We start from the raw sequence: 12,063 nt of genomic DNA on the forward strand, positions 1-12,063 counted from the left end.
ATAAATAAGAGTTAAGTTCCTGTGGCATCTCACCAACCTTATAATGAAATGTCATTATTGAAGGACCTTCTCTATATTCGAAAATTGCCAAGAGAGTAGATCTTAAAAGTTATCATCATGATTTAAAAAAAAATTATAACTATGTATGATGTTAAGTAGACTTGTGGTAGTGATCATTTCATAATAAATAAAAATATCAAAGCATTATGTTGTATACCTGAAACTAACAATGTTATATCAATTATATTTTAATAAAATAATCTGAACATAATTCTGAATAAACCCACCAACCAGTAAAGTAAGTAAAAAAGAGAATTGTGACAACATAATTGTAAAAAAAAACCAAAAAAACAAAAAAAACAGATTAAGTGACAAACACTAAATAGCTATGAAAAAGAAAATACTATTTATTGATTTTCAACCTTTAAAATCAACCTATATAAAGATAACTGAATAAAATGCAAACACTTTCCTACATTGTTAATAATTCAGAGAAACATGAGTACAATGAGTAAAGTGTTGGAGGGTTGAGTACTCATCTTTTAATTGAGAGCTAATGTCTTTAGCAAATCCTAGACACATTACTTATCTATAGACACTACTGCTTTCACCCTAATAGGTATTGTAAACTAAAAGGGCTAAAAATGCTTATTTTTTAGATAAATCTATGGTCTCCATAGGCAAAAATGGAAGGGTATTCTATTTAACTTTCTGCTATGATAGGTAAAGATTTAGCTTGCCTAATATATTTTTAAGAAATAGTAATGCCTTGCCCTGGCCGGTATGGTTAAGTGGTTAGAGCATTGGCTAGTGCATCGAAGGATGGTGGGTTTGATTCTTGTTCAAGGGCATGTAGCTGGCTTGTAGGTTCAACCCAGTCCTGGTTACTGGTCAGGGCACATGCAGGAGGCAACCGATCAGTGGGTCTTTCTCACATCAACATTTCTCTCTCATGCGCTCTCTCTCTCTACCCCCCTCTCTCTCCATCCCTCTCCCTATCTCCCTTCCACTCTCTCTAAAAATCACTGGAGAAAATATCCTCCAGTGAGGATTAACAAACAAATAGAAATGCCTTTATAAATGCATAAAATTTCAAAGGCAACTGAAATATTTGAGGGCCATTATTAATTTTGAGATTGATATCAAGAATTAAAAACACACATCCTTGTATGGGATGCTTTAAATACTTTTAAAAGCAAAGTAAACAAAATGATAAGGCAAATATGACCATCCTAATTCTTATTTTAAAAATGATTAAGAAAAATGAATCAGCCCTGGCCGGTTTGGCTCAGCGGTTAGAGCGTCGGCCTGCGGTCCAGAGAGACCCGGGTTCGGTTCCCGCTAAGGGCACGTACCTCGGTTGCAGTTTGTCCCCGGCCCTGGTTGGTCGTGCGGGTGGCAGCCACTCGATGTGTCCCTTCACATCGATGTTTCCCTCTCTCTCTCTCTTCCTCTCTCTCCCTCCCACTCTGTCTGTACAAAACATGGAAAAATGTCCTCAGATGAGGATTAAAAAAAAAAAAAAAGAAAAAAAAGAAAAATGAATCAAAAAGAAAATCAAGCTAAAAATAGCTGTTTCAACCAACAATCTCCTCAGGTGATAATTAGGTGCCTACTCTATTCCACATATCTTTAATTGTATATGATATTATTTTAAATATTTTACATACATTAAGTTATTTAATCCTCATAACTGTATAACCTAGATACCATGTTATCCTAATTCCACAGAAAAAGAACTTGAGGTATGGAGAGGCTAAGTATGTATGACAACCACATTCAAAGTGAGACAGAAACACACATTTATAAACTTTAAACATTTCTATTGGGCTTACCATTCTCTCAATCTGATTACTCCTTTGTGTAAACTCTTTTGAGGTTTTTATTCCATAATTTTCTCTGTATTTTATGTTTGAAACTTGAAAAGAGGCAAGGTAATAAAATGATTTATCATCTGAAAGGGAAAAATAAACAAAAAATATATGCTTAAGTATAATCAGTTCCTTGTCCTCAACCCCCTGAAAATAGGCTTACTATAATGCAATTTATTTCTTAGTACAAAAATTATTATTAACATTTTTCAACTATTTTATGATTTCATCATTGTACCCAGATAAAACAGAACATTCAAGTCTCAAAGTATACTTTCAGAATACCTTATTTACAGTATTTATGCATATCAAAATTTTTATACAATTTGTCGTGCAATGTACAATGGAAAGTAAATATTAAAAGCAATTGTGGCCCGGCTGGTGTGGCTCAGTGGTTGAGTGTTGACCCATGCACCAAGAGGTTGCCAGTTTGATTCCCAGTCAGGGCACTTGCCCAGGTTGCGGGCCCAATCCCCAGTGGTGGGCATGCAGGAGGCGGCCAATCGATGTCTCCATCTCTCTCTCCCTTCCTCTCTCTCTAAAATCAAAAAGAAAAAAAAAATTTTTTTAAGCAAGTGTGGAAAGTCATAAAATCATCAGTGTCCAAAAAAATTATCAGCATTCTCAAATTGTAATATAGGTATAGCATAGCTAAGCTGTATTATGAAAATGCATTAAAGAGGCTATCATTTTTTTCTATAGTACTGAAGGCTTACTGAAATAGAAGCCTATATTTATTGTTTTCACTTTCTTTTTGCCCATTCACTTCACAACTCTTTGTAATTTACCAACACACCATTGAAACTGCCATTGTCAAGGACCACAGTTGTACTATCCAATGACTACCTTTTGCCCTGGCCGGTTTGGCTCAGCGTTAGAGCATCAGCCTGTGGACCAGAGAGTCCAGGGTTTGGTTCCCCCTAAGGGCATGTACTTTAGTTGCAGTTTGTTACCCCCCACCCCCACCCCTCGGTTGGGGTTGTGTGGGTGGCAACCACTCAATGTGTCTCTCTTACATCGATGTTTCTCTCTCTCTCTTCCTCTTTCTCTCTTCCTCCCTCTCTCACTCCTGCTCTGTCTGAAGATAAATGTAAAATGTCCTCAGGTGAGAATTAAAAAAGAAAAAAAAAAAGTAAAAACAATGACCACCTTTCTTTTCTTTCTTTTTTAAAAAAATTTCTTTGCAGCCTGAACCATGTTTCTTGAAACTCCATCTTTAGCATTATGAACCCATGTTCTAATATCCTTCCTTCCTCCCTGGCCACTCTTCAGTTACCTTGGAGACTCTATTCCTCCTTTATCCTGAGCCACCCATTGTTCTATCCTTGGCCTGGTCTTGTTAAATAATTCCTTCTGGGTGATCTTAACTGTAAGGGCTCAACCATCAACTATTTGTTGATGTTAAAAGGTAAACCAGGGCATATTTAAATGTTCAAGTTTATTTATGCAAACATGAATTCCAACGGAGCAGTGCCAAATCAACAGTGGTTAGGAGCATTCCACCGACAGGAACTAGGGGGATTTTTGTAGAGAAGATACAGAAGCAAAGCGAGAAAATTATTTAATTGGCCATAGCTTAAGTGGTTGCCTTATATGAGGAAGCCTGTTTGTGATTGGTTGTTTTTAAGTTTCATTTTCTCAGATAAGAGTGCATTGACTCTGGTTTAGGCTTTAGTGTGCTTATGTAGGCTGCCAAGGCATTAGGACTACCTCCGTCCAATGACTTTCCTGTTTAATTACTTTATCCACAAATGACTCCAATATTTTTATCTCCAGACCAGATTTTTGCCATGAGTTTCAATTCTACAACAACAGATTGCAGGGGACTAGTCACTGGTCATCCAATAGACATCATATATATCTTCAAAGAAAAATAATTATTTACCTCTTTCTGTACTCAAACCTGCTCTACTTCCTATATTTTCTGTCTTCATAAATAGTGCCATCATCCACACAATAACCCAAAGCTTGGCTTTATCCTCATTTCCAACAAGTCAGTGTAGCAGTCTGTGTGGCTCAGTGGATAGAGCATCAGCCTGCACACCAAAGGGTTCTGAGGTTCATTCCCAAAGGGCACATGCCTGGGTAGCTGGTTTCATCCTCAGCTCCAGTCAGGGCACATGCGGGAGGCAATCAATCAATGTGTGTATCTGTGTGTGTCTCTCTCCCCCTACCTCCTTCCCCTCCTCCCTTCTTAACAAACAAACAAACAAACAAAAACAAACAAATCAAAAAAATGTAACAGCTTTATATTTTACCTGACCTGTTTTCCTTAAATCCATTCCCTACACAGTAGCATAGTGATCTTTTTCAAATTAAAAAATTGACTATATTGACTCCCCAACTAAAATGCTTTATTTTTCTCCATAGCCTATGATAAGGAGTCTCAACTCCTAGCTATGATCTACAGAGGTTTTTCTTGACCTAGATCCTGCCTACTTCTTGAGCATATTCTTTGCCACATTCCTTTTAGGATTTTTGTTAAAACTACAATGAGCTGTATACATTTATCTGCATTTAACATGCTGATTTTTTTGCACTTGGAAAGGAGGCACCATTTCAGGCATTAGGAGTAACAAGAATAGGTAACAAGCTTTTTATAAAGCAATGAATTAATTAATTAATAAGTATTTCAATAGTCAACATTTATTAAGTTCATTTTATATGAGACTTTACTCAGCATTCTAATTTTTAATTTAATTAATTATTCTTTTAAAAACATTTTTCAGATGATAAATACTATATCAGAAACTCTGGAATTAATATATATATATATAAAATTAAAGTAATCTATAACCCTAATTAACATCTAGAAGTAAATATTATTATTTTGACTTATCTTCTCTTTCTAAAACTATTGTTTTAATCGACTGAAGTTTGGTAAAGAAAAAAAGTAACGTTTCCAAGATCGCCCAGCTAGTATATGGTGGGTCTGAAATTAAAACATTTAGATTTGATTCTAAATCTCATGAAAGAATATACTACCTACATTCCTGGAAGTGGAGCCAGTCCTACAGAATGAGAAAATAAATGATACTATTCTAATTCAGACTTCACTTGTAGGTTTCAAAAAAAAAAATCAAGTTTTAAAAATAGCTTTAGAAAATTGAGTTTCCAGATTTGTGAAAATACAATTCTAAAGACTATGTTTTTCAAAACAGTTTGTGCAACACTTTATAAAACATATTTATTTTTACACCGTAACAAAAGATATAGTAAGAAATCTTAAATAATCCTGAAAAAGTTAATCTGGATCATGAAAATATTTGTTGAAAAGTATAACTTACTATATAATTCTAGGTAGCTAAAGACAATAAAAACCAGTTAACTGGGAAACTCAATGTTTGAATTTTCCTAGTTAATGTCATATTTATGTAAATGGTGGTGGTGATTTTATTAATTAATATTAGAAGGTCCCCTATTATTATGAAGGTGTCATCATTAAATATATATATGTAATTATATTTTTATTGTCAGAACATGTCTGCAACACATACAACTGACAATGGATATATACCCAGTATATCCAGACTACAGAAAGAACTACCCAAATCAATAAGAAAAAGCAGATGACAATAAAAAATGGAGAAAAGATTTGAACAGGCACTTCACAAAAACAGGGAGCCTAAATGATCAATTAATACATGGATAGGTGTCCAGCATCACTGGTAATCAGAAAAATACAAATTAAAATTACAATGATAGTTCTGCAATGTACACCAAATATATAAAGGAATGCCAACAGCAAAGGTTGGTGTGTATATATGAAGCAATAGGAACTCCTATACAGCACTGATGAAACAACTTGGTATTATCCATCAAGTTAAAAAAGCACATGTTCACCCTGGCTGATCTGGCTCAGTGGTTAGAGTGTCAGCCTGCAGACCGAAAGTTGAGGGTTTGATCCCTGCCCTCAGGTAGTGTCCTGTGGGAGGCAACCAATCACTGTGTCTCTCTCATATCAATGTTTCTCTCTCTCTGTACCTCCCTCCATCCCACTCTATCTAAAAGAATCAATGAAAAAGTATCCTAGGGTGAGGATTTCAAAAAAGCACATGCCTAGTGATCAAAAATTCTACATCTGCATATGTTCCTTAGACAAACTCTAGCAGGTGTGTACCCAGATATGTGTATAAAAAGCTTCAAACCTGGAACCACCCAAATGTCCATGAATATTTAAATAGATAAGTCAATTATGGCATATTTCAGACAATGGAATATTAGTAGTCAATAATGGAAATAAATGAGCTAAAGCTACCTACAAAAATGTGGATGACTCCTGCAACAATATTGAATAGAAACAAGGCTCAGAAAATATGTATTTTGTTGTTATATATATTTTATGTTCAAATAGGATTTTATTTTAAAATATTTTCTTTTCCTTTGATTAAATAAAAATGGAGGATTCAAATGAAAATTCCAAGGGTAAATCAGAATCCAATAGTTCATCAGTCTTTTTGTTATGATGAACAACAAAAAAATTAAAGACATTAATTGTCTGGTACTTAGTATTTAATTAATGACACAGAAAGTATTTTTTAAAGTAAGACCCAATAATTTATGGACTTGTAAATATAAAACCTGAGAAAGAGAAAAGGTGACCGCTGACCTTTAGGCACTTCACCTATGCCTTGGTATTATCTTCTTGAACATAAACAATTTCATAGAACCTCAACATTAGACAAGGCCACTCTTGACCATATATATATAATGACAGAAACAAAACCATTCCACAGATGTGTTGAGCGCAAACAAAAAGCACTATCCAAACACACAAAGAAGACAACATCTTCCTATCCTGGCTATTGTGAGTGATGGCTGTTTCTCTGACAGTTATAACTGTAGCCTCACTTCATTGCTTTTGCCTTCTAGATAAGATGTATTAAGATATGAAATCACAGCATTAGTCCTGCATCTTGACAGCATCCAATCTAGAGAAATCCCTCCCCCAAATTAGTTACCACAAGTCAAAATCTTATAAATAGTCCTTTCTAACAGTGTCTGACTAGCCCGTTCCTTGGTTCTCTATGGCACGTCTTCCTGAAACATGCAATAAACCCACCACAGATGTGTTCCTGGTGGTTTCTTGTTGGAGGACATTGACAAGCTATTCATATTCTAAAAGTCACTGTATTATTTTATAATCGTCTTTTAAATTATTTTGTATATCAGAGAGTAAATAATTTGTCAGAAATATATACAATGAAAGTTGATCATTCATAATTTTTGAGATCCTTAGGATAAAAATAACTCCATCAAATATACTTCAATCCTGGTGATGTAAATTTTATCAAGTCTGCCAAAATCCTTCCTCTTTTTCAATTATTTCACATATTTATTATTTTCACTCTTCTTTTTCATTTCCACTCTTTAAAATTACGATTTTTAGCCCTGGCCGGTTTGGCTCAGCGGTTAGAGCATCGGCCTGTGGTCCGGAGAGACCCAGGTTCGGTTCTCTCTAAGGGCATGTACCTTGGTTGCAGTTTGTCCCCGGCCCTGGTTGGTTGTGCGGGTGGCGACCACTCGATGTGTCCCTTTCACATCGATGTTTCTCTCTCTCTCTGTTCCTCTCTCTCCCTCCCACTCTATCTGAACAAAGAATGGAAAAATGTCCTCGAGTGAGGATGATTAAAAAAAATAAAAAATAAAATTACGATTTTTAAACTATTTTTCTTCTTAGTGTTATCTTGGTTACTACAATGTGATTTTCTTCACTGACTTGGTTTTGATTTCCTTATGCTATGAAAATATGTAACTTACTTTTTGAATGTGTGTGTCATCTTAGATACCTCTATTTTTATCCCCTTCCACTTGCTTATCCTTTGTCATAAACTATCTTCTCCTTTGTTTTACTAAATTTCCATCTGCAATCAGGCAACCCACAATTAACTACATGGAAGGTCCATGTGATAGATTTCCCAAATTCTCAAATGTTAACCTCTGTAGTGGTTTCCTATTGCTGCTGCAACAAATTTGCACACATTCAGTGGCTTAAAACAACATAGACTTATTCTCTTTCAGTTCTGGAAGTCAAACGTCTGAAATGAGTTTTACAGGGCTAAAACCAACATGTTGGCCGAGCTGGTTCCTTCCAGAGGTTCTAAGAGGAGAAGTTTTTTCTCGCCATTTAGGCTTTTAGAGGCTCTTTATTCCTTGGCTTGTGATCACGCATCACATTGTCTCCCTCTCCCCCAGCTTTCGTTGTCACGTGGCCTTCTCCTTCTTTGACCTTCTTGAGTCTTTCTTATAAAAATATTTTGGTTGCATATATGGCTTATCTGGAAAAACCAGAATAACTGCTCTCTGTCTCAGAATCCTCAATTTAATCACATCAGCAAAGTCCCTTTTGCTATATAAGGTAACATCCAAATGTTGTAAGGATCAAGACATGGATGCCTTGTGAGAGGGATGTTATTCAGCCTACCACAACCTCTATGATATTTTGTAAAATACTTTTTTTGCTATTATTTTTATTATCTCCTCACTTTTTCTTTTGTGAACATCTGTCATATTGGGAATGGAGGGCATTTTAAAAACAAAACTACTTCACCACATTTTAACCCAAAGAAGATATTAACAACAAAGACAACTGATAGGGTAACTTTGTGTATCTTTTAATTTTATGAGAGTCTAAGAAATAGATATTATCAATTGCCAATGAAATGCATAGGAAATTAATCTGTGCATGTTGGACAATATTCATCTCTTCCTGGGAGGTTTTTCAAGTATGGTTTTATTGTTGTAAGTCATATGATTCTGTTAAATTTTAGGCAAAGTCTCAGTCACATGGGATTATAAATATGTATATCAAATGAATCTTGGTTGATTATTTGGTTTAACAGTGGTATTAACTATCCATTTTTGCACATAATGTAGAATTATTCCTAACTTTTCTCTTCTTCTCCTAGTCATGAAACAATTTCTTTTTCCTTCAAAATAATATGTGATCTTACCCTTTAAAAATATATTTTAGATAACTTTTCTCATACCATCAGCTTTTCTTATGGAAACTCAATGTATTGATTTTGAGAAAAGTGTGTTAAACTCAACACATGATGTGATTTGTCTTTATTCTGAAGATAATCTTTATTCTTTCTATTTATATATATGTACTTCTTTTACATATTGCAAGCTTCACTGGCTGGAAATTTGTAACACAGAGCTCAATACCAGAGCAAACTATAATTTAACATCAGTAAAAGGTTAGTAATTAAAATGTTAATATCATGCAAATAACATTTTTTATACAAGAGAGAATTTCAAGATGTTAAGTCATGGAGCACTTAGGCAATAGAAATGTGACCTGGATACTTACCTTCAACAATAAAATGAGCAACAATACCAATTGTAATTCCTATAATTGCGACAATTACCAATGTGAAAAGAGCTAGTCGAAGAGGGTCCCAAAATTGCTCTTTTCTTTGAAATTCAACTTGTGGGTAATCAGCTTTTGAACATTGAATTGGTCTGTGATAATGGAAAGAAATGAACAATAAGACAAAAATATATTCATTATGGCTTTATTCTATGTTCGCTTTATTACTTTACAAAAATAGTTTATACTGCTAAATAACAGCAGGTACTTAGATATTGAAAAGAACAGAAGGTTTTAATTTGTATATCCTCTCCCAACTTCCCAATCATAATGAAAATTTTAGTTAAAACTACTGACATTGACATTCAAATGACAATATCTTTCCACTGCATTCTGTTTGACACATTGGCAATTTGAAATTTGGGTATTTAGTAACAAAATTATATAATAATCTCATCAGTTATATTTGATTGAAGATAAAAGATATTAATATGAATACTTTTTAAATATAGTACTTTTTAAAATTACTTAATGGCATATTTTAAAAGTAGCAACCTTACTTTTGAAGATCTGATTATGGTTCTTTGCATTTTATTAGTACCTCCCCATAAAATCACAAATGATGAATTGTACTTGATAAGACTCCAATCCCCATGAAGACTTTTTATTTCCACGTAACTCTTAACCTGTTCCAACTCATGCACTACCTGCCTACCCCAAAATATCTTAAACCATTTAAATGATCTTTCTTCAACTTGAAAGTTGGCATTATTTACTTTATTTCTGAATCCCGAAATGGGATTCAATATTTAATATCTTGCAAGTGAGATTTTTTTTGTAAGCATTGTTTTTAATTATATCTAACAAATATTTATTTAAACTTTATTCATTAAATGAGATGATATAAAGTCTTCAAAATAGTACCTACCAAATATTAAAATAATGTTTCAGAAACTTTTCTAGAGCCCTAGAGGTATAAAGATTTTAAGGTACATTCTTTGCCTGTAGGACACCCGCATTTTAAAAAAAGATACTGCCCTGGCCGGGTAGCTCAGTTGGTTAGAACATCTTTCCAATATGCCAAAGTCGCAGGTTCAATCCCAGGTCAGGTCACATACAGAAGTAACCAATGAAAGCAAAACTAAGTGGAGCAGCAAAATAACCTTTCTCTCTCAAAATCAATAAATAATAAAAATTTTAAAATACATAAATGAAAAGAGATACATACAGATGCAGAAACAAATATTTAATGTATAGTGTGAACTGTGCCAAAATAAAACTCTGTACAAGAAAACAATTAACTGTTGGGGGGGCTGCAAGTGTTGCAAGATTTTATCAAGAAAGCAACATGATTAAAACTTTGAGTAATAAAAGTTCTCCAGGTATAAAAAAGGAAAAGAGAAGAGAAAAAGTCGCATGTTAAAATATAAACAAACAAAAGTAAAAACTGGTAATATGAAATAGCATTCATTATTAATAATTAGCACTGGAAATACAAATATATAAAATATGGCTTTGCTTTCAAAGAATTTATGATTTTCCAAATTACGTCCACAGGTGTCTTTCATGGCATGCTATGCTAGAAAGAAGATATGGTAACTCTGGTGACCTGGACCAGGTCATGGGCAATCTCATAATCCAAAGTAAAGAGCTTGAAATTGTCTCTGCAGGAGATGGGAGCCAACAAAAGTTTTAATCAGGCTGAGAATTTAGAATAATCACAGAGGTATGAATGAGGATAGGAATTAGCGCCAAAGTGCACATAGGAAGACTGTTTTAGAGCTAATTTTGAAGGTCCAGGAGAGAGATGGTGAGGCACTAGGGTGAAGAGGAGGATATAGATTTAGTTCCTTCCAACCCTTGAGTTTTGTTGATTGATCGCCTACCACTGTGATAAGAAAAGGATTAATGGCTCCCTTGTTTCAATTGCCGGGTAAATGATTATGTCTATAAGCAAGATGAGGAAGATTAAATGAACAGAAAGTATTTCCAATGTGACATCAATATCATTAATAATGAGTGATGAGGTGGCCTTACCCTTGAGTCTGTGCCAATTGGAATGTATCCATTGTATGCCCTTTGTCCTTGGCTCATTTTATTTTAGTTGTGTCTCTGACACCTGTTTGCATGACTCTAATAAAGGTAACTGTTAAGGCTACTGCCACACAACCCAGAAAAAAACAAAAAATTTGTCATGTGCTATGTACAATGTCTTCCTTCTCATCTAACTGAAGTGTTACCATTTCCAATACCTATGACATTGATTTTTCTTGATTATTTCGTGTGTGAATATTTTAGTTGTTGCAATTTTTTAAATTCTTATTTCCCTTTTCCCTATGTTTTGTCAATTTAGTTGCTGTACCCTGAGACTTCAAGAAGTAAAAATTGACAAAAATAAAATTCTGTCAAATTTATATGGGTGATAACCATGTATTACCTCATGAGAACACTGCATCAGAGTAAAGGAGATTTTATCATGGTCACATTTAATTTTAAAATGAGTTTTATCTGGCAATCAGCTATTCTCAGTGTGACATACTGAAATATTGACTTTGTTTTAAGCGGAAGCTGAAATAAGTTTCGCCAAGTACTCATCTCAGTGCTTTGAAGTGGAGCCGGCAGGGGCAGTACGCAGACACCAGCTGATTGCACAGCAAGCGGAGTTTACCCTCAATAAACAAAAATTCAAGGCAGTCTTAAGTGTGCAATAAACTTTCAGAACTTGGCTATAATAAGTTAGAAATATATATATTTAATGTGCAACTGGTTCAAACTCTGAAAACTATTTTTTATGACATTTAAAACCTCTTTATATAGTCCTTCTGATTTTCACATAACATTTATTCTGGATATGAGTCTAATCTAAATGGGACTTTT

General features: G+C 34.3%; 1 protein-coding gene across 1 annotated transcript in view; it reads right to left on the minus strand.

The window, feature by feature from the left end:
• The window catches only part of LOC118643943 (transmembrane protease serine 11F), a 63,263-nt gene that overhangs the window by 30,026 nt on the left and 21,174 nt on the right, over positions 1-12,063 (minus strand). Inside the window, exons 2-3 of the mRNA XM_036282268.1 lie at positions 9,187-9,338; positions 1,836-1,954 (exon numbers count right to left, since the gene is read on the minus strand). Of these exons, the coding sequence (XP_036138161.1) occupies positions 1,836-1,954; positions 9,187-9,338 (271 nt within the window). The remainder of the gene's footprint in view (positions 1-1,835; positions 1,955-9,186; positions 9,339-12,063) is intronic.

Source organism: Molossus molossus, unplaced genomic scaffold (genome assembly GCF_014108415.1).
Source record: "Molossus molossus isolate mMolMol1 unplaced genomic scaffold, mMolMol1.p scaffold_m16_p_1, whole genome shotgun sequence".
Taxonomy (NCBI): domain Eukaryota; kingdom Metazoa; phylum Chordata; class Mammalia; order Chiroptera; family Molossidae; genus Molossus; species Molossus molossus.